The 24,215-nt window shown below is 42.3% G+C and overlaps 1 protein-coding gene across 2 annotated transcripts in view; it reads right to left on the bottom strand.

The window, feature by feature from the left end:
- Positions 1-278: 278 nt before the first annotated feature.
- Positions 279-24,215, bottom strand: part of LOC126267543 (glucose dehydrogenase [FAD, quinone]-like) — a 61,186-nt gene continuing 37,249 nt past the window's right edge. Inside the window, exons 3-6 of one of the 2 annotated variants that reach the window (XM_049972847.1) lie at positions 18,489-18,719; positions 17,282-18,358; positions 9,884-10,048; positions 279-1,959 (exon numbers count right to left, since the gene is read on the bottom strand). In XM_049972847.1, coding sequence (XP_049828804.1) covers positions 1,699-1,959; positions 9,884-10,048; positions 17,282-18,358; positions 18,489-18,719 — 1,734 coding nt within the window. In that variant the 3' untranslated portion in view covers positions 279-1,698. Of the gene's footprint in view, positions 2,332-9,883; positions 10,049-17,281; positions 18,359-18,488; positions 18,720-24,215 lie in introns of both variants that reach the window. The other variant, XM_049972848.1, reaches the window with a different exon arrangement.

Here is a 24,215-nt window from a genome sequence, read left to right as displayed (position 1 = left end):
TGTGTTCAGTCTCTGTTTGACATTTTCTACTGTGTGACACCATTGTGTTTGTATCATGTTTGGGACCCTCCTCAAGTAGGCTGCTTTCTTGTTCTAATAATTTTGTCTGTTAGATTAATCACCCTTTTGTGAAAGATGTGTTTGTTGTATTCGTGGTGGGATTGGTAGGTGTTTGTGTGGTTTATTATTTTGGTGAGTTTCTATTGTTGGATTGTCTGTTTTCTGCCTATTATGGTACCTGCGTATGTTTTTACCTTGTACATTAATTCATCAAAACTGGTGGATAGTTCGTGATTTGCTAATTCTGTATGCAATATGTATAGTTCAATATTCAGAGACTGGTTTTTGGAATACAAAGACCGTATTTCTTGCTTTACCAACATGATTTCAGCCATACGTTTTTTTGCTGTGCTGCTGATGACATGTTGTTTACAGTTATGGTTACATAGTTGGGTACTATTTTAGAAGCCAAAAATAGTCCGTTAAATTTTATGTTGAGTATGGTTATTCTGTTGGGGTAAAACAAAAGAGATAAAAGGTGTATTACATAAGGTGGAATTCCTAGGCTTATTTTCGGAGCAAGCACGGACATACCAAGAACTGCACCACAAGATGATCAGTGTCATGTTGTTTGCTAATCTGTTTAACCTTTAAACCCAGGTGCGCATCTTAACCCCGAGCCTTTCGACATACAGCATTCAAATTAAAGGTTAAGTCATCTGTTTTGATTAACTGAATCACGTTTGGAATCAATAGAGCTTATATATATGTGTTGCAGAATGGCACTTAATAAGACAGACTGTGACTAGCGCGGTAGAAAACAGCGCTATTTCGTCCAATAACGGGCGGGCTGCCGGTCTGGCCGTCTTGTAATCATTGTCATATTGTTTGGTGTTTTTGCAATACAGCACTTCAGGTTTCTTTTGCAAAGATGAAAAGCTTATTCAAGTTAAGGTTGAAGGTCAAAAGAATTTTGCAAATATTTTTCATATAGTTAAGGAAAATTTGATGGTTAAATGTTTCGGTTATCTGTAAAACACGGTGTATATATTGTTCAATAAACAGGTAGTGTTAAAGAAAGCTATATTGGTGGGTACTCCCTTCCACGTTTTCCTTAATTTCAGTATGTACCACGTATCAATATTAATCCAGAGTGTACTTTCCAGGAAGAATGAATAAGGACGTGTGCACTGTCTGTGTGTTTGTGTGAAAGAGAGAGAGAGAGCGAGAGTTTTTTCCAAGGAGAAATAGAGTAGGATGAACACACACATGCACATACCCATACACATACATATATATGAAATTACACAGTGGAAAAAGATGCTGTTAGCAGGAGGGAGTGTATGTGGGAACGGTGTTTACCAACATACCACAAATACTACAGGTTTAGCCTTGCAAGCATTTTTATTGACAGTATCGAAGACATCCACGTTAGACCTGAGACGAAAATAACGAAATGAAAACTCCCCAGACTTTTCCCAAAGACTTCCTGGAAACGAGCAGACCTTACAATTTCGAAACACTGTTAAAGGACAAAAATCATTTTACCATTCTCTCATCCAGCTGGAACAAATCAGTAAACAGAATGTGTTTCGTATGTTGAATAATTTTTATTTTCGCTGTTCCCATTAGAGTAATAGCTATGTTATGTCATACCGAAATTGAGCATCGTCCCAACGTCTCTGTTGTTGTGAAAAGTCAAATTCGACTCCCCCGGTGTTTTCCCCGCCTCTTTCCGTGCTGTTTTTCCTGTCGTTTCCGCTGGCGATTCTGCTGATTTCTTCCCTGTCGACTCCGCGACGGGCTGGCGGAGCTCGTGCCCTGCTGGCCGCTCCAGTCGCTCTTCACGTAGTCGGCGGCCTTCTCGGCGACCATCGTGACAGCGGCGTGGATGTTGCCGCTAATGCTACTGGGAATCACCGACGCGTCTACAACACGTAGGCCTTCCACGCCCAGGACCTGCGTGACACGACAGGCCCGCTTCAGAAACCTAAACTCCAGTGGTTCAAAGCTCCTCACCTTTACAAGGTGTCCACGATCCATTAGAACAGTGATTTAAGGCTAAGCCAACGCAATTCGACATTCAATAATGTTTTATGCAAGGACAAAGTTGTAAATCATTTAAGCAAAAAGTAAATGAGTGTTTACATTCAAGCTCTAAGTTTTAATGGAAATAGATTCCTTCGGCGCTCAGTTTCCGTAGCATTCTGGCACATATGCGGAACAGTGTGTTGTCTTGGTACACTGTCCAGACTTTCGCTACTACCCATTCCGGTAATATAAGTTTAATATATTTCGTTATTGTACTTTTCCATGTGCTGCAGTCTTTCTCTGAAATTATAAAGAAATATTCAGGAAAATTAATGGTTTTTTTTTCAAATTTGAAAGCATATTCCAAGGGACAATATGGTCATGCACCTAGGAACAAATATTCAACTGAAATTTAAAAGCCTATCTATCGATAAAATATTGTCAACACAGTATTCAATGGTCTCAAACAATATTACAGCAATATGCGAAAATTATCAGCGAGAAACAACAAATTTAGTGAAACTATTACAAAAACCAACATCCAAGTTGAATGCATTTTGAAACAGAAACTGCTGCAAACTAACACCAAATTCCAATTTCGATAAGATTTTCCTCACTATAAAATTCTGTACCTGAACTATAAAGAATATACTTCAGATAGCTTTAATACATAATACAGTTCATAAGCACGGAAAGCGAAATATCCACATATGGTGGAGGAAAAAAATCTTCTCTGAAACTCCAAAAACTATACACCATGGCGGGAATTAATTAAGACGGTTTCTAGTTGTGCATTCCTTCATCTGGTTATAAATTTTACCGACCAAAAAGCAACGTGGTTTCCTCGTACGCTACCTTCTACACACACTTTCTCCTATTAAGTCTTCACGTTGTACCCACCTCACTTGTGTAGTGTTCAGATATATATCTGGAGACTAAACCACGCAAAAGCTTGTAGAATGAGGCTAACATTCAGGTTGAAAGTGTATCAGTGATAAGATTCGCTGATGACGTTGCTATTCTCCGTAAAAGTGAAGTAGTAGTACAGGATTTGTTGAATGGAATGAACAGTTTATTGATACATAATATGGGTTGAGAGACGAATGTAATGGCAGTAGAAACTTAACATCAGCATCGGTGATAACGAAGTAGATGAAGTTAAGGAAATCTGCTGCCTAGGGAGCAAAATAACCCATGACGGACATAAAAAGCAGATTAGGCTTAAAGGTATTCCTGGGCAAGAGAAGTCAATTAATCTAAGGATAAAATGTAGTTTGGGAGCGCCACATTGTAAGGTAGGAAACATAAACTGCGGGAGACGTGGAAAAGAAGAGGATCCAAGTTTTCAGATGTGGTGCTACAGAAGAATGTTGAAGATTAGGTGGACTGAATAGATAAGGAATGAAGAGATTCTCCTGAGAATTAGCGAGGAAAGGAACTTATTGAAAACACTGGCAAGGAGAAAGGACAGGTTGATGGGACACCTTGTAGGAAAGCAAAGACGAACGAAACCAAACCAGACAGAAAACAGATAACTCAAGTAAACTAAAATAAAGTAAGGAATCGGGAATGGGATATCGTATATCTTGACTCTTGGGTCGCACTGTCTCTGATAATGAGTAAATTTGGGTGATGTGTGATACAATTTACGATTCTGTCTACAGAAAATTTCTTATTGTGATTGGTCTAATGTGTTCAACAGCATGTATTTAAGCAAATTGAAAGATTACGAAAATACATTATGACAAACGATACATCTGGAGGTATTAACGACCGACGTCGTAATTGGTGGAGAAAATTTTATTCATTTGTTTGTTGTATACACTTTAAAAGAAGATATCTTTCCCCGTGACATAAATAGATAATAAAGTATAGTAGACGTCATATCTGAAGGAACAATAAACGAAATACTTTGAAAACAAAATACTGTATGGTGTTCAGTAGATGTAAAGCACTAATAATACATATTTCATTAAAGTTTATACACGGCAGAACATAGAAACTCAAAAAAGAAAAAATCAGTAGCACCTGGGAGAAAGTAAACATATTAACCGTAATAAAATATCTGTTTAAGAATACATACCGGTATAATAACTTGACTAGAAAGTCAAATATTATATTTACTACCAAATGCTTGATTTCACAAGCCCTTACGTGTAATTTTTTACTATAGTGATTCAGGTGTTGGAACTGTAGCAAAAATCCATGCCTCTGTTCCTTTTTATCGTAAGAAATTACTTTATTGGCAAATACACATAAAGGCAGGAAATTTTTCGTTGCACGGAAACTTGTCATTACGATCAAGTCTAGGGTGCATCCGTGAATATCAGGATAACAACTGTTAAAATTAGGCTAACTAATAACAGCGACACAATACAGTTATTCTCTTAAGAAGATTCTCATGACCAAGCATTTAAGAAAAATAAGAGAGTAAGAGTAATTACGAATGCGATATCCACTAGCAACAAATTAAAGTTCCTTTTGCGGAGAAAATGGGAACGAAACTACGCCATTACAACAAAATCTGACCAATATAAAAAATTAAATCTGCTTATTAACACTGAAAGAACTGAAATTATTTATGTCTGACAACTGTTAATGTACAGAGGAATTTTTGAATATTGTCTATGTGGCATTTGCTTAATTAGATTACATAAACGTTTTCAAAGTAAACCAAAACATAGAGTTTTCATATAATGCTTAGTTGGCGTAGCTCTTTGAGCCAACCGAAAGACACTTCAATTTGCGTTGAGAAACAACTGAAAGAGTTGAAAACAAGTAAGTCGCCAGGTTCGGACAAAATCGTAGTTCGGTTTTACAGAATGTACTTTATGGCATTGGCCACTTATTTAGCTCGCATTTATAGCGAATCTCTCTCCAAGCTCAAAGTCGCAAACGGCAGGAAAAAAGCGAATGCGACACTTAGATATTAGGTGCATAAAAGAACGAACCCGTAAAATTACAGAGCCGTCTACTTAACATCAGCATGCTGCTGAATTGAGGAACATATCCTAACTTCGAATATGATAGATTTCCTTGACACGGAAACGTTTGTGTTCACAAATCAGAACGGTTTTTGAAGCATTACTCACGCGAAACTCAGCTGTCCGTTCCTTACTTAATATCGTCCGGACCATGGACGAAGAGCAACGGGCGGATTCCACAGTCCTAGATGTTCGGGAGGCTTTAGATACGGTGTCCTGCTTGAGACTGTTAACGTAGTTCCGAGTGTACGTAGTAAGTTCCCAAACATGTGCGTGGCTCGGGGACGTTATAAGTAACAGAACCTGGTATGTTGTCCGTGACGGCGAATTTTCATTAAAGAAAAAGGTATCGCCAGTATTGCCCCAGGAAACAGTGATATTACCGTCCTTTTCTCTTTGTATGTAAACAGTTTGACGGATAGAATCAGCAGCACTCTGCGACTCTTTGCTGATGAGGCTGTAATGTACGGGAAGATATCGTTATTGAATGACTGTGGAAGGATATTAGATGACTTAGAATTTCTATTTGGTATGTGAGCGATAGGTTAATCTAAATGTTCAGAGCGCAGAGGTGTAACAAAAATTATTCTGTAACATCGATTACAGTACTAGTGGTGTACTGATTCACACGGTCACCGTGAAAAATTTCAGGACACAATGTCGCAAAGCGATATGAACGGTATCATGTGGCCAACAAAAGAGACTGTTTAGAACACTTGTGCGACCAATTCCTGATTACATTTCTAATCTTTGGGATCCTCACCATGTCGGTTTAAAGTGAACATTCAAGCAAATCAGAAGTGTGCTGCTAGATTTGTTATTGGTATGTTCGATCAAAGTTGCTTCGTGAACTCAAATATGAATCACTGGAGGAACATTGCTGAGAAAATATACAGAACAAGCTTTTTCAGTTAAGAGCAGAACGAGTTTACTACCGCCAATGAACATATTGCTGACGAACTACGAAGATAAGATGCTACCCGACGGGGCGTTTCTCTATCGCACTCCAACGAGGACAAATGAAATGATCATTATGATTTACTGGCCGGTAGACGTCAGTCTGGACTTGTTCCGCCACCTGATGCAGGTCTACATCTACAACTACAGCTCCATCTACAGGGTATTTCAAAAATTACCGGTATGTTTGAAACGGCAATACAAACTAAAGGAGCAGCGATCGAAATACACCGTTTGTTGCAATATGCTTGGGACAACAGTACATTTTCAGGCAGACAAACTTTCGAAATTACAGTAGTTACTATTGTCAACAACAGATGGCGCTGCGGTCTGGGAAACTCTATAGTACGATATTTTCCACATATCCACCATGCCTAGCAATAATATGGCGTAGTCTCTGAATGAAATGACCCGAAACCTTTGACAACGTGTCTGGCGTAATGGCTTCACATGCAGATGAGATGTACTGCTTCAGCTGTACAATTGTTTCTGGATTCTGGCGGTACACCTGGTCTTTCAAGTGTCCCCACAGAAAGAAGTCACAGCGGTTAATGTCTGGCGAATAGGGAGGCCAATCCACGCCGCCTCCTGTATGTTTCGGATAGCCCAAAGCAATCACACGATCATCGAAATATTCATTCAGGAAATTAAAGACGTCGGCCGTGCGATGTGGCCGGGCACCATCTTGCATAAACCACGAGGTGTTCGCAGAGTCGTCTAAGGCAGTTTGTACCGCCACAAATTCACGAAGAATGTCCAGATAGCGTGATGCAGTAATCGTTTCGGATCTGAAAAATAGGCCACTCATTCCTTTGGAAGAAATGGCGGCCCAGACCAGTACTTTTTGAGGATGCAGGGACGATGGGACTGCAATATGGGGCTTTTCGGTTCCCCATATGCACCAGTTCTGTTTATTGACGAAGCCGTCCAGGTAAAAATAAGCTTCGTCAGTAAACCAAATGCTGCCCACATGCATATCGCCGTCATCAATCCTGTGCACTATATCGTTAGCGAATGTCTCTCGTGCAGCAATGGTAGTGGCGCTGAGGGGTTACCGCGTTTGAATTTTATATGGATAGAGGTGTAAACTTTGCCGCATGAGACGATACGTGGACGTTGGCGTCATTTGGACCGCAGCTGCAACACAGCGAACGGAAACCCGAGGCCGCTGTTGGATCACCTGCTGCACTAGCTGCGCGTTGCCCTCTGTGGTTGCCGTACGCGGTTGCCCTACCTTTCCAGCACGTTCATCCGTCACATTCCCAGTCCGTTGAAATTTTTCAAACAGATCGCTTTTCGGTCCTTTGGTTACATTAAACCTCCGTTGAAAACTTCGTCTTGTTGCAACAACACTGTGTTCTAGGCGGTGGAATTCCAACACCAGAAAAATCCTCTGTTCTAAGGAATAAACCATGTTGTCCAGAGCACACTTGCACGTTGTGAACAGCACACGCTTACAGCAGAAAGACGACATACAGAATGGCGCACCCACAGACTGCGTTGTCTTCTATATCTTTCACATCACTTGCAGCGCCATCTGTTGTTGAAAATTGTAACTACTGTAATTTCGAAAGTTTGCCCGCCTGAAAATGTACTGTTGTCCCAAGCATATTGCAACAGACGGTGTATTTATATAGCTGCTCGTTTAGTTTTTATTGCCGTTTGAAATATACCGGTCATTTTTGAAACACCCTGTATATTCTTCGAACCACAATAAACTGCATGGCGGAGAGAACGTCCCTGTGTTGTTAGAGTTCCTTCCCGTTCTGTTCACTTATGAAGAACGGAGAGAACGATCGTCTGCCCTTTACTATAGCGCAGCTGTGCGGTGTGGGTTCTGCATCAACTAGGTTTGACGGAGGGCATCGAAGAAGTATAAAGAAGGACAACTCGTTTTGTATTTTCGCGAAATATGGGAGTGCATGAAACGGATATGATATACGAATTGCGGTATTCTTCGTTGTGATAGGGACATCTCACGAAATTTCAGCCACTAATTTTCTCCTAAGAATGCGTAAATATTCTGTTGAGGCCAATCTTTATAGGAAGGAATGATTATCATAATAAAAAAAAGAGATATCAGAGCTCGTACTGGCTGAAGTGTTCGTTTCTCCCGTGCGCGATACGTAAGAGGTGGTAGCATACCCACACAGTCGTCATATAAAACCGTTTGATAAAATCTTTCTCAGCATAGTTTATCTTCATGAGTCTGTCAGTTTAGTTTCTTCAGCATTTCTGTGACACCCTCTCACGCGTCAAACAAGCCTGTGACTACACGTGTTGCTCTTCTGTGTATACGTTAAATAACCTGTGTTAGTTCTATTTGGTACTCGTCCACACACAAGAGCAGTATTCTAGAATAGGGCTCACATCTGATTTCTAAACAAATTCCTTTATAGACAAATTGCATTTCCCCTGAATTCTACCAATAAACCGAAGTCTACTGCTTACTTTAACCATGGCTGCGTCAATGTGATCATTCGATTTCGTATCGCTACAAAGTGTTCCACTTAGGTATTTGCATGAGTTTCCAACTCACTGATATTATTGTCATAATAAACCACTTATCTTTCGGTCTGCCGTTAATCGAATACGGGACCCCATAATTAATTCGTTGGAAAGTGCTGAAAGTGTTGGAAATATGATGAGTATCTTCAATAATGGTCGTTATAATGGTCAATAATGGTCGTGCTAGGAGAGTAAATGCATACCGACCAGTCGCAGAACAAGTACGTAATAAAATTATCAGTACAATGATAACATTTTAGGATATTCAGTATTGTACTAAATTGCAAATAAGGCAAGCAATACCTCCAAAAGATCTTATTTGAAGAATCAAACTTGTTGCGCCCATTTTCTGCGAACATGTCTCCTTTTCCACTTCCTGCAAATCAACACTTCTTCGATAGATTTAGTACAGTACCGAAGCTCATCATATACAAATCTTTTTGGATTAAAAGCACAGGTAACATGTACCACGTCTCGAATCATCTTTGTACCGTCTACTATTTTTCTACAGCCGTAGGTTTCATTTTTTTCCCTTTCATAGTTGATCTATCACGATATGGCTTGATGGGTGTGTTTTTAACCTGTCCTATTTCCTATGTAAGGGTCCACACAGGGTTTTGCTTTTGTTCTCTCACCTATCTCTCACCATACCATTTTTATTTCTTCCAAGATGTGTCTAGTGTGATTTATTTTCTTCTATACCTCTACATGTGAAATGATGTCGGTATCCCTTATTCTGTGTTTTCCATACAGCATATCCTAACGCCCAACTCCTAGACGGGCACTTCAAGGAATAACTTCCTTCACGCCGTGTCAGTGTTTAATACCAGTAGATTTCTTAAGCTGGAGAAAGCTCCTGCAGGCGTGTCTCTACAATTTTGCTATTCTCCTTACCTCCACTACCTCCTGCAAACGCAATAACTTCTTATATTACGTCCTCCTAATAAATTGCCCCTTTGTCCTGTATTGCATCAGGGAAGTGAAATTATGCAGGCACTAAGCAACAACTCATCTTGGCAGCAAACGTAGACTACTAATATGGTTGTGTACCTCATCCCCCAGTTGCCTCATTCGGTACATATTTGTTAAAGTAAGATACACCTTTGGTATTGCCGAACTCTGGAGATAACGATAATGATAGAAACGACACATTAATATCCGCCATTGATCCGTCTTTAATTTATTGCCCTTTTTCTAAAAGAAGTAAGCTGCCCCAAAGACTTCTAATTGTTTTTATACATGCACACATAATGCACACGGAAGTCATGTTGTACTAACAGATACAGCTCTCACGAGCAGAAATGCTCATGCACCAGAAAATATTTGCGGGCCTGACGGCAGAAAATTAGTTTAAATCAACAGACGAATAATCTGAGAGGTACATTGTTTACCTTGTGGCTTACCTTGAGCGTTGGGTCTACAACGGCCGTACTGTCGTTGGAGACGCCCATCTTGCAGGTACCCACGGGGTGGTATATGGTGTAGCCCACTTGTCTTACACCACACTCCCAATACTCTTTGCTCGTCTTCTCGTACTCTGAGCATGCCTCCAGAGTAAGAATTTTTACCTGTCAAAAAAAAAAAAAGTTGAAATATAAATCCTACAACTTAAAAGATGTTTATCATTCTGTAAACCATTTGTATGACATAGTCGTCCAGATATCCAGGTATACGTCTGACGAAATTTACAAAATGTATCGATAACGTTGATGCTTTGTAATAGCACCTACCGATTTCCTGCTGTGTCGAATTGGAGCCTGGGTTTCACCAGAAACTAATATCATCAACAATATTAAAACTCGAAACCGATTCTATCTAATTTTCTACACGTGTAAGTGCAACCAAAAGCTTCCGCTGGTGGTAACTGACAGCAGATTTCGGTATTCCGTCTGTAATTTAATATGGTATTAGAGACAATTTGTACAAGGGACGATCAAAAAGTTGTCATCTGAAGCCATGCTGCCGCGTATATGCTACCCAGCGTGACTTCGATGTAGCCATGCAAGCACACACATGTAGGCAAGGGATTAGCGTAGCGGTGGTGTCTTTCCGACGTGCGTGCGGTAAATGTGGAAAACCGAACTATGGCGACGCTATTTCCAAATGCTACCAAACAGCACCAACATGATGTTATTCTTTTCTTGGCTTCAACAGCGATAGACATATATCGAAGAATGAAGAATGTGTGTGGGGCAGCATGTCTGTCGGAAAGCACCATTGTGGAACAGTGTGGCAAGTTCGTGTTGGTCGCCGTTCGATGCAAGACACCGTCTGTCTGGGAGGCCAGGGTCCATTAACGGGAACAAGCGGACTGCTGATGATGCGGTTAGGGTACGTCGGTACATGACCGTTTCTTCACTAGCCAAGGATCGCGACATTAGCTTCGGTAGCGTGCAACACATTATCCAGCAGGAATTAGGATATCGTAACGTCTGCCACCAGTAGGTGCCTTGCGTTTCCAATGCCGAACAAAAAGATAAACAAATAAACGGTTTGTTAAAGCGCCTGACGAGTTTCAATTTTGAAGGCAACGCGTTTATTGAGCGTATTCTTCAAAATTGAAACTCGTCAGGTACTTTAACAAACCATTTATTCGTTTATCTTTTTGTTCGGCATTGGAAACGCAAGGTACCTACTGGAATACCTGTACTGGATTGTATGGCCGTGGAAAAGAACTTTCAGTCACCAATTATATTTCATTCTACAATTATACTTAAAATTAACGATTATCAGAAATACAATGACGCAGTAATAAACAGCCGCTTTCTGTGTTTGCCTGAAAAACTTTCTGTGCAGTCATACATTTTATAATAAATTTTCATATAAAATTACATGAAATGTCCAAATTTTTAAATTAGTCTGATGTATCTAGACTATTCTGCACTCCTGGAAATAGAAAAAAGAACACATTGACACCGGTGTGTCAGACCCACCATACTTGCTCCGGACACTGCTAGAGGGCTGTACAAGTAATGATCACACGCACGGCGCAGCGGACACACCAGGAACCGCGGTGTTGGCCGTCGAATGGCGCTAGCTGCGCAGCATTTGTGCACCGCCGCCGTCAGTGTCAGCCAGTTTGCCGTGGCATACGGAGCTCCATCGCAGTCTTTAACACTGGTAGCATGCCGCGACAGCGTGGACGTGAACCGTATGTGCAGTTGACGGACTTTGAGCGAGGGCGTATAGTGGGCATGCGGGAGGCCGGGTGGACGTACCGCCGAATTGATCAACACGTGGGGCGTGAGGTCTCCACAGCCAGTGGTCGGCGGAAGGTGCACGTGCCCGTCGACCTGGGACCGGACCGCAGCGACGCAAGGATGCACGCCAAGACCGTAGGATCCTACGCAGTGCCGTAGGGGACCGCATCGCCACTTCCCAGCAAATTAGAGACACTGTTGCTCCTGGGGTATCGGCGAGGGCCATTCGCAACCGTCTCCATGAAGCTGGGCTACGGTCCCGCACACCGTTAGGCCGTCTTCCGCTCACGCCCCAACATGGTGCAGCCCGCCTCCAGTGGTGTCGCGACAGGCGTGAATGGAGGGACGAATGGAGACGTGTCGTCTTCAGCGATGAGAGTCGCTTCTGCCTTGGTGCCAATGATGGTCGTATGCGTGTTTGGCGCCGTGCAGGTGAGCGCCACAATCAGGACTGCATACGACCGAGGCACACAGGGCCTACACCCGGCATCATGGTGTGGGGAGCGATCTCCTACACTGGCTGTACACCTCTGGTGATCGTCGAGGGGACACTGAGTAGTGCACGGTACATCCAAACCGTCATCGAACCCATCGTTCTACCATTCCTAGACCGGCAAGGGAACTTGCTGTTCCAACAGGACAATGCACGTCCGCATGTATCCCGTACCACCCAACGTGCTCTAGAAGGTGTAAGTCAACTACCCTGGCCAGCAAGATCTTTGGATCTGTCCCCCATTGAGCATGTTTGGGACTGGATGAAGCGTCGTCTCACGCGGTCTGCACGTCCAGCACGAACGCTGGTCCAACTGAGGCGCCATGTGGAAATGGAATGGCAAGCCGTTCCACAAGACTACATCCAGCATCTGTACGATCGTCTCCATGGGAGAATAGCAGCCTGCATTACTGCGAAAGGTGGATATACACTGTACTACTGCCGACATTGTGCATGCTCTGTTGCCTGTGTCATATGTGCCTGTGGTTCTGTCAGTGTGATCATGTGATGTATCTGACCCCAGGAATGTGTCAATAAAGTTTCCCCTTCCTGGGACAATGAATTCACGGTGTTCTTATTTCAATTTCCAGGAGTTTATATCGTTCTGTCGACAACAAGCTATTGGTGATATGGGATGCAAAAGCATGAGGCAGGAGATCTACGTAACCAAGGGAAGGGAAACCTCTGGACGCTAATATCTCGGTAGCCAGACAGACATTTGAAGCACAGATCTGAATCAAAGTTATGTGTCTTAACCTTCGGAACCTGGATCGCTAAGGATGAGTAATCTACAGGGCGCTCTAAACGGAAGGGGCTGCTCATAAAATTCCGAAATCCGATCTTCACAGAGGATGTAGAGCATATATAATTACCACTGGCTTTCAAATCGGGCAATGATCACAATTCCTAGGTAAGGGAAATTAGAGCACGTAATGAGGCGTTGAGACAGTCATTTTTCCTTTGCGCGATCCGCCAGTGGAATAGAGGCGGGGAGGGGTGGGGGAAATATGACTCTGGCTCGAATTGTGCCCTCCGCCACACAATGCTTCGTGGCTAGCGGAGTGTATATGTAATGGAGTATATATGTATATCTGTATATGTGGAGTATATATGTAAGTGCAGATGTATCACAGAAATGTTGCGGCAAGCTTCAAGGGATTGTTGAGAGGATCACGACAGCAACTTCTATTTCTGACTTCAACCAAAAGCTACATGAAACACTGATGAACAAATATTTGTTGCTCTTTGGAGTTGTTGGTCAAAGAAACTGCATCCGAAGTAGTGGGACCATCTTAATCGTTTACTAATATACGGGTTGTCCCAGCAATGTTGCAACAAACTTCGAGGAACTAGAGGGTGTCTTAAGGAAGACCTCGAGGATAGGAACCCGTGTCCAGAAATGTCATCTGACGGCGTTGCAGATTGTCAAGATTATAGGCGCCAGTTCCTACAACTGGATAACCTGTTAAGCAGCAAACGTATCTTCATAGGCTGACGGACCATAGGCCGAACATCTAGCAATGTTGTTTGTATTCTGGAACTGTGTCTGATTGCCACGATGACCAGTGGAGAGGGTGGAATTGGCTACTGCTTAGAGAAGCCTCGTCTCCTCTGGACGAACTCCACTGTTTGTCTTGGTGAATGATTGTTTCAGACATGGATTTCCACCTCTCTTTTCTTTTTCTCTTGTATACCGAAAAACAATGATGATTTTAGAGAACTCCAGGAGGAAAATAAACTGCAGATGGAAACCACCATCCATTGAGATAACAGAGCATGGCATTCATAGGAGACAAGGCCTTTCTAACGCAGCAACTTGCTCTATCGTCACCACAGTGGCAGTCAGTAGCGATTACTGAAAAATGAACAACATAGCGCCGGTGTCTTTACCTTCGACGCTCTTTAGCATCGTTCGACAATGTTTCTGGACACGGGTTGCTGTCCTTGATATGTCCCTAAAGACATCCTGTGAAGCCCGTCGCAGTTTATCGCAACATTTCCGGGACACCCTGTACATTACTAAACGATTGAGATAGTCACTCTTATCTCTGTTCAAATGGTTCCAAGCACTATGGGACTATGTGGGTCAGCAGTCCCCTAGACTTAGAACTAAGTAAACCTAATTAACCTAAGGCCATTACACACATCCATACTCGAGGCAGGATTCGAATCTGCGACCGTAGCAGCCGCGTGGTTCCGGACTGAAGCGTCTAGAACCGCTCGGTCACCGAGGCCGACCTCTTATCTCTGTTGCAGATTCTCTGACAAACGATACCGAAGAGCAACAGATATATGTTCATCACTGTTTCGTGCATCTATCGGTTGATACTGTCATGATCAGCTAATCAACAGGTATAAACGTAACCTAAGGTTTTATCGCAACAGGTCAGGTCGTCATTATGTAGTGGGTAGAGCCATTATCTCCAGCCTTGGAGGTGCCGGGTTCAGTCACTTATATGAGTGGGGAATTTTTTCGTTCCATTTTTTGCGTGGAGCGCCCAGATCCACTCAGTCTGCTATCAGACGAGTGCCGGAGTCCTTTCCTCCAGGTCGAAAGTGACGGTGACCTATGTTTGCCACCCGCCCCAGCCTAATGCCGCGGCGAGAAAGGCAGTCACGCTAATAGCCCGGTAATGGGTCTCAGACACTAAAATAATTTTAAAAACTTCGGCATCTCGCACTGAATGTACTTGTAAAATTATATCACATTACAAATCAGAGTTCATGGGATATGTCGTCGTAGATATTAAAGATGCGTGAGACACAGTCCTTTGAAAGTAGTTGTTAAAGAATCTGTGGTGGGCAGTTACTTGTAATGTGCTATTAAGTGTTACTTCTTTGGCCTCAATTTACAAAATTTCGGTCTCCATCTTGGGCAACGAAGTAAACTGTAGAGGAACTATAAAGACTATCTATTGGAAACCTGCTTTCGTTGCTGCTTGAAATCTCACATTCTACAATGACATCGTTAACCGAAGTACTACACCAAATGTTACAGTTCAGTCCGATTATGACCTTCTTTTCTGTTATACAGTGTGAGTCATACTGTAAGTAAACAAACACATGGTGAATGTGGTGACTTATTTCCTTGATGTTGTTGGGATCTTCAGTCCTGAGACTGGTTTGATGCAGCTCTCCATGCTACTCTATCCTGTGCAAGCCTCTTCATCTCCCAGAACCCACTGCAACCTACATCCTTCTGAATCTGCTTAGTGTAGTCATCTCTTGGTCTCCCTCTACTATTTTTACCCTTTACGCTGCCCTCCAATACTACCTTATCGTTTCCAAAGTGGGGAACCAAAAAGAAATCCCATTACTGGAGGAAGAACGGAGTAACATATTCCGTTGTCTGGCACAGTATGCAGATAACTCATGACACCGTGGCAAAACGTATCAACAAATTCGAAAGGACAAGTTCCGTTGCGAATGCAAGTAAATGTGGATGACCGAAGACGCCAACAGATCAAGGAACGTAAGGAGAGAGGCGAGCAGCCAGTCAGGAGTCCGACAGAAGGGGCCCATTGCGTCTCGGCACAAGTGGGAACCAGCCAAGGTAGTGTCATGCGCGTTTAGCGCTGAAATGTGTCAACCACACGACCTACGGAAGCTGCAATACTTGACAGTGGATAATCCTGATCGCCGGGTACAGTTCTCTGAGTGTGCTCTGAATAGGCACGAGATTCCTCCTAGTTTTGTTGATTCCGTTCTTTTATTTCCAGACGAGGCAAATTTATATGTCAATGGCGAAGTGAGAAGCAAAACTTCAGGTGAAACTTTCCAGCAGATTAAAACCGTATGCCGGACCGAGACTCGAACTCGGGAGCTTTGCCTTTCGCTGGCAAGTGCTCTACCAACTAAGCTACCCAAGCACGACTCACGCCCCGTCCTCACAGCTTTACTTCTGCCAGTACCCCGTCTCCTACCTTCCAAACTTAATAGAAGCTCTCCTGTGAAACTTGCAGAACTAGCATTCCTAAAAGAAAGTTTCATATCAGTTCACACTCCGCTGCAGTGTGAAAATCTCATTCTGGAAACATCCCCAAGGTTGTGGCTAAGCCATGTCTCCACAATATCCTTTCTTTCAGGAGTGCTAGTTCTGCAAGTTTCACAGGAGAGCTTCTATTAAGTTTGGAAGGTAGGAGACGGGGGTACTGACAGAAGTAAAACTTTGACGGGGCGTGAGTCGTGCTTGGGTAGCTCAGTTGGTAGAACACTTGCCCGCGAAAAGCAAAGGTCCCGGGTTCGAGTCTGGGTCCCGCACTCAGTTCTGATCTGCCAGGAAGTTTCATATCAGCACAAACTCCGCTACAGAGTAAAAATCTCATTCTGAAAATTTTAGGTATTGGATGGGTAACGATCCACACTGGATGTCAGACTGTAAATGTCAGTCTGCCTAGAAAGACACTGAAGGGGCCACAAGGCGATGGTCTATCTCGACATTCTGAAACATGAAACCTTCGTGTCACTCCTGGACGAACGTTGCTATTTCCGTTCTTTCTTACAGAAAAACGAGGCTACTCAGCATTACAGCACTGAAGTGCGCCCATAGTTGTCCCAGCAGTTGGCTGTATATGGGCTCGGTCTATGTCCAGTAGAATGACAACCTATGTCACCTGTCCTCGTACCAGTAGATCTACATCTGCGGCGACTTTAAACAGATTCGTATCATGAGAAAATCTATAATGTGGACCATCTTTAAAGAAGAATTACTTTAACTTATCAGCAAATAAGAGGAGAAATATTATCAAGCGCTTGCCAACGGTCATTTTGTGTCAGCCTACAAGGAAGACACGTAGGATATATCCCGTAATTGTGTCACCTTATCGTTTGTACTAATAAAACATTAGTCACTGATTTCACCCTCTGTTTGGAAGCATATGATTTATTCTGAATGTATAAGGACACTTTCGATTGCAAATCAGCAGAGGAAGTGGAGACATGTTTATTGCACCTAGTCTTCAGCCTAACTTTTCAGTACAAGAATCATTGCTACTAAGTAAATCTAAATCGCTAGGACGGTAATCACAGGAATAGAGATCAGGTTGTAGAGGGAATCAGTTAATTTTTTCATAATTATGGGCCTCTACATTTAGATGTTGTGATGTTACCTCGGTTCCAATGTTCTTCATAGCTTCAGTGTTGCCAAACTTTATGGCGTACTCGTCACCGCCCAGAAACGCCTGAATGTCTTCGTCTCTAGTCAAATATTGCGGGTCGATTTTGGGTGGGTCACGCGGATCAGGGCTGTTCAGAGAGATTTTACCGACGCTTCGCGGGTGTAGTAGCGTCATGTACGGAATCATAGTCATGTCACAGCTGTCAAATATCTCATTGTATCCACGCCTGGCGTCTTCTCCGAAGGCTGCTTTATCCAGGAAGGCCTGACGTCCACCGCCATCCGTTTTGTTCACACAGGACAGTTGCATCTCGATGTCTGGGTATCCTTCTGGGCAGTACTCATCTGGTGTAGAATTTGTCCTGATGAAACCTAAGAAATTGTTACAAGACAGTGTTGCAAGCGGACCCGTTCTTCCTTTAAGGTACTGGTAAGTTTCGTCGTCACTGGTTAACTCCGACTGATCTCTGCGGTACTTTTCGTTGTTTATGCAGAATGTGATTATTGGCGACTTGAAATGATCCTGGAGATTAGCTCCGACATTATCATTCGCTACAATCGTTGTTATACCCAAGGATTTTAGTTCATCTTCAGGACCCACTCCAGACAACATCAGAATTTGTGGAGACTGCACAGTCCCTGCAGACATAATGACGTCCTTTGTAACGTTAGCCACCATTTTCTTGCCGCCATGCATAAATTCAACTCCATACGCCCTTTTGGTTTCCGGATCGATAAGAATTTTCGTTACGAAAGCGTGCCTCAGCAGATGTAGATTTGACCTGCGCCCCGCAGGACTCAGAAAAGCCTTCGCATTGCTGCACCTTTCGCCGTCTCTTATGTCCCCCAAAGACTCTGAGAATACGAGGAATTTGTCCGCGACAAGGTCGACTACGAATTCGTGGCCAGTCTCTCTGACAGCTTCCTTCATTGTTTCATAGACGCTCAAGTTGGCCTTTATTTGGCTGACAGTGTAGTAGCCTCCAAAGCCGTGGTACTTGTGGACGTCTGGTTCTGATGCTATTAAATCCGAACGTAGGTCCTCCGATTTCTTGAAGTATGGCAGCACCTGGAACATAGAACGTGTTTTGTAAAAGAAACGTAATTTGAATGCTCGTTTCTCAGTGCGTGTGATGTGAATAGTCGGAAACGTGGCATTTCGAGAAGCCAGATGGTTAGTGTCTTCTTATGGTACTCACGTTGTCGTAGCTCCAGTCGGTGAGACCCTGTCGCGCCCAGCCATCGTAGTCACATTTATTGCCTCGCACGTAGACCAGGCCGTAGAGGTTACTGGACCCACCCACCATCTTCCCTCTAGGCCAGAGGCACCTCCCAGGATGCTCAAACCCGAGACAGGCCTGTTGTTGCTCCTCTGTGACAAACTGCCAGTCTTCATAAGTACGCTCCACTCTACTCTGCAGAGCTGGTACCTGCAAAGGAAAGAGTTTGGAATCTAAGATATGATGACGAGATCAGAAAGTGTGCTACTTGTAGGATACTATACAGAAAATGATATTTAATGGCTTTGTCAGAGAGGACGGAGCAGCGAAATGAGTTTCAGGGAACCCATTTGCCCTTGTGATGGAAAATTGTGCCTTAAAAGCAGACTAGTCGCCTTCGATCAACGGCTTAAGGGTGCTGAAATGTGTTATCATTTTGTTTTTCAATATAAACTTTATTGTCAATAGAATCTGAAAGGACCATATACTACAATGAAGAGCCGTCCATGGAGATTTGTTCTAACTCAGCACATGCTCAATATGTCCATCATATCGTTTCCTAACTTTCTTCAAATGAAGACTGAAGTTAGTGATTACCCTACGGCACATGTCTTCCGTAATTTCACTGCAAGCTTGAAGAATAAGTCTTCTGAGCTCCTTTAAATCACGTTGACGTTTCGGGAAAACTTTTTCCTTTAGGTACCCCCAAAGAAAAATGTCACATGGATCGAGGTCTGGACTACTGGGGGGTCAATTTTGTTAGTCATTGAAGTGACCTGGAAACCTGAGTGAAAGGATTCGCGTGTCGAAATGCTGGTGTAAAAATTCCAACAGCGTTTGCAATGTGTGGCCTTGCTCCATCTTGCTTGAACTACTGCGTGTTGAGAGGCAAGGCAGTAGCAAGAAGCTGTGGAATGAAGCTATTGCGAAGTATGCTCAAATAAAGCTCGCTGTTCACAGTTTCTTCAAAGAAAAATGGTCCAATAAGTCCGTGACTGGAAATTGCTGCCCGCGCTGCAATCCTAGGAAGATACTGTTGTCATTCATGAAGCACTTGTGGGTTTTCAGTGGCCCAAAAGTGTACATTATGTTTCTTAACTACCCCGTCTATATGAAAATGCGCCTCGTCTGAAAACCAAACGTGGTTGAGAGTTTCTTCCCTATCCTCCGCCCACTGAGCAAACAGTAGTCTCTGCTGCTTGTGTTCTTCAGTTAGCTTCTGTGCACAGGTCATAGTGTATGGGTACATATGGAGGTCACCTTTGAGAATGCGTTGAACGGAGTGTATGGATATACACAGTTGCACTGCTGCCTTTCTACACGATTTCCTGGGACTTCTCTGTACAGCAACTCGTACCGCTTCAATATTCTCCGGCGAACAAACAGGCTTTGGCCGAGGTCGCTTCGCTTCCAATACTGTTCCTTCCTGTACAAATTTATCGTACAACCTGTGGACGGTCTTCTTGAAAGGGATCCATCGTGTGTTAAACTGTTGTCGAAAGCGCCTCTGAGTAACAACAAGGCTTTTTGTTTCATGAAAAAGTAACACAAATGCCGATCATTGCTGTGTCGTCAGTCTCCATTGTCAGCCATTGCGGCAGTATCGTGAATTACACGTCGTTTCGTAAGAGTAGTTAAGTGTTGATTAGTTCCAAAATATGTTCCATAAACATTAATAAACGTGTCGTACTGTGAGACAAAATTGTCGTCGCCGTGGAAAAATGTTTGCCTTTGCCTATGGAATCAAGATTGTAACCAGGCGCGCACCCCTTCGTCCCAATGGCCACGAATATCTTCCTCCAGGGCACCTACAGTATATTAGCGTAGGGAGACATCGTGACTCCATGGAGGATGTGTTAGGGCTTCCCAGCGAAACTGCTGCAGCATAGTCGAAACAACTTTGGCAAAGACGTGCAGGGGCCCGGTCCCTCGTCATGAGATCTCCATATTTCTGAAGCCCTGAAGAAGGACTTTCGCGGCCGTCAGTTTACTTCGGGCAAGGAGGTGCACGCGTGGGTACTATTACCATTCCATAGGGAACAGCAAAATTTTCTCCATAAAGCCATTGACCGTCTTACCTCACAGTCGGATAAATGTCTTAACAGTTACGGCGATTACTTTTGAAATAATAGTTTACATACTTTTTCTCCATCTCTCTTGTTTTAATTTGTGTTCACTTTATATAATGAGTGTAGGATTCGTCATGAGAAAGAACATATCGTATTCACTGAGTAACACTCAACAGATCGGAGATACAATTGTTGTCATTATAAACGATGGCAAACCAACTCCCACAACAATGTCTAGGTACAATGCCGATGCCACAAGAAGATGACGAAGACGTAAAGGAAGTATACAATAACAATATAGAGTGGGTAATTACATTAAGGACCATTGTTATCTCATAATCCCACGGGATTTGTAGAACTATGGGAGGATATGGGCTTGATGTTAGGAGTTAGAGAGGAGAAAATCTGAATTTCGACATATAGCTTCCTTAGGAATGGGCATAATAGTGTCCCAATATCGGAAGAGGAGACACGGGAAAATCTCAATCGCATTACAGCATGGTAGGGCTCGGATCCTGGAATAAAATATTGGAATGTAGGTCCTACCCACGAGCAGCTGTGGACTCGGACCACAATTAAATAATGATTAAATGTAATCAAGAAGGGAAAATGTGCAAAGGAACGACATATTTGAGTTCTGAGAGAGGATGAGGTAGGTTTGAAGTTTTCTGAGGCTAAGGGCACATGATAATGAATACCATAAAGGCAATTCAGGTGGTCAGGAGTGGACGTGTCTAAAAATGGCAGTCACAGAAATTGCACAGAAAAAAGTGGAAGGTAACCGCAAAGAAATCTCAGGTAACTGATAAAATATTTCAGTTGGTTGAGGAACGACAGAAGTACAAAAACGTTCACGGAAAACAGGTAGGGAAGTTTTTACATAGGGCAGCGTGTTACATACGACTTTGGATTAATCACTGGTTGCAACGGACATTCCTTTCAGTTGACTCTAGCAGCTGATAGTACATTTCACCTGCTGATCACTGGAAAGCGGGCTCTGAATGTTAGGGGGACTGGGAAAGAAAACGTTTCTCCATCAGTTCCCAGTTGCTTTTTCTGCAACTCTTTCTTTTGTAGATCAGTGCAAATTTTGTATCATGTGGATTTCTTAACTTCATATGAATGATAATATGTTTAAAATTCCCCTGCAGCTGAAATCGGATAGTTACTTGCAACCGTATATGAAATGATGGGGTATTGGTTAGTTTCCTATAATTTCATTGGGGCTAGCTGTTTCGGTGCGATAACTGCATCATGTCATGTGTAGCTTCTTATTACGTACGTCATTTGTGAAGGCAATATGAGATAATACAAAAAGAACACAACACAAGCACAGCGCCCAAAGAAACGTAAACATACAGAAAGCAGAAAAATGTAATATCAGATTACCAGTAATTTGAGAAGAATGAAACAGATTTTTCGATAATATTGATAACAAATTTCACGACCTAGAAACAAAAAAATAAATAATACCAAACTATAATTTTAATTAATGCTCTATGGGACGGACATAATGTAACAAACTACTCTGTCCCTGTAACAACATTCCCCATTGGGGGCACAGCGTTGCGATTTGCATGACCGGAAATAGTGTCAGATAAGCGATATTCTTGATAGGAGAGCATAAAGAAAATTATTAAATGCTGTGAATGTATAACAATGATGCTACATTGTAAAGTACTGTTCCTTAACTTATCTCTGCAACTTACTTCTACAAAAATAATTAAACGGAACCGTAACAACAAGTCTCGACCACCACTATAAGACTCTACGAGTCACAGGAATGAAATAAAGTGGATTTGAAGGAAGACCAATGCAAAATGACTGCAGGAGATGAGTGGAAAGAACCTAAAAAGAAAAAGTTTTCAGGAGAGCTGTTTGAGTATATAGAAAACTCAAAACAACGTTCAGCGGAAGTCAAGGTTATCGACACCAACACTGCAAAGTGAATTACAGTGGAGAGGGCAGGCTGGTGAAATGAGTAAATTGAAGAGTTCTATAAGGGAAAGACTAGTCTGATCATGTGATAGATGAAATGGGAGTCGATATGTAAGACATAAAGGTTGCAGTATTAGAGTCAGAGTTGAAAAGACATTTGGAATACATGAGACCAAGTAAGACGGAAGGCATAGATAAGACGCTAATGAGAATGCAATAGAGAGGAACTGAAATGAAAATTAAGGTTCTGTTAGAAGACGTTCAGTTTGGCTTTAGGAAAGGTAAAAACGACAATGACGCGGTCTTGGAGTGGCACTTGAAAATGGGAGAAAGGTTTAAGAAACATTAAGACACATTTAAAGGTTCTGTAGATTTCTAAAAAACATTCGATAGGACAAAATGGTTCACGATGTTCAAAATACTGAGATAAATCGGAGTACACTGTAGGGAAAGGTGGAAAATATGGGAGATGTACCAGAATCTAGAGAGAATAATAAAAGTGGAAGGATCAACTACTCAGATGAAGAATGTTGTAGTATCACAAAGACTTAAATCTCATACATAATTTAGTACTTTAACCACAATCGGTTAGCAAAGAAAATAGGTTAACTGAATCATTTAAATCGTGTGTTTAGCATAAGGACTGATTTATGGTACTTTGTTTTATGTTTCATGTACACTGTGACAAACTGCAACCTAGCGATGTCCATCCAGAGCAATCTCATGCTACAACACAGAACTGGGTGTAGTAACCTGCTTGGCTAGAGTCAGCGATTGGCAGAAGATTGACGTTCGACAGTAGCATCTTCGGCGGAAATTGTTACGACAGGAAAAATGGGAAAGAACATTGTAATTATATGTTATCAGCACCTCTGAATTGGGTTTACTTCTAAGTAATTTTTTTTCAGTTCAACTGCATACGAGTTTGTTTAAATAGTGTTTATTGAGAATAACGTAATTAGATGGAGTTTGTAGTACTGCTTTGTAACCGAATAATATTATATTTTACAGAAGTGGATAAAGTGAACGAAGAATTTTTCGTAAATAAACTAACTAGATGTCTGTCAATAAAAGTAAAGTGACGCAAAGTACACTATATTGTGGTTACAAAATACTTTCACATAAAAATCTTCGCCAGAGATATGAATGCGGTGGTTTCAATTTGCTCCGTCAAGAGTATCGGAATATGTAAGTATTGCTCTACCAAGGCATCGACATATCCGGTGAATAAATTCTCAAAACAACCTGACAAAGACAGAAATTTTTCAGTACTTTTCCAAAGTGAATTTGTACAGCATTATAAAGCTTTTTTTCTCTGCGTCTGTGTAGGTTTCCCTATATCAACTCTCTCAAACACACCGGTGTAAACGTGGTGACTACTACAAGTCTTACAACTGAATGAAACTTTTTTATATTAACTATGCTGATATTAAATTGCCTGACCTCAAACGGCAGTTTTCTACAGTTTATCAGCGAAAGGATGTGAATGTGACATGCGAAACGTGGTGCTGTAGCACTGAAGATTATTTTATGACTATAAAGGTAAATACATTGTTTGTTCCCTAAAAAAAAAAAAAAAAATGGCCATTATCCTCGCTATTGACATTCCTTCGTAGAAAGCATCGCAAAAACGATACGCTCATTACTTGGAAAAGATACTTATTTACTTCTGCACACCTGATAATGACAAGCGTCTTTC

Source organism: Schistocerca gregaria, chromosome 4 (genome assembly GCF_023897955.1).
Source record: "Schistocerca gregaria isolate iqSchGreg1 chromosome 4, iqSchGreg1.2, whole genome shotgun sequence".
In the NCBI taxonomy this organism is placed as follows: Eukaryota; Metazoa; Arthropoda; class Insecta; order Orthoptera; family Acrididae; genus Schistocerca; species Schistocerca gregaria.
Note: the sequence above shows the minus strand (reverse complement) of the source record. Positions and strands in the feature narration are given on the sequence as shown.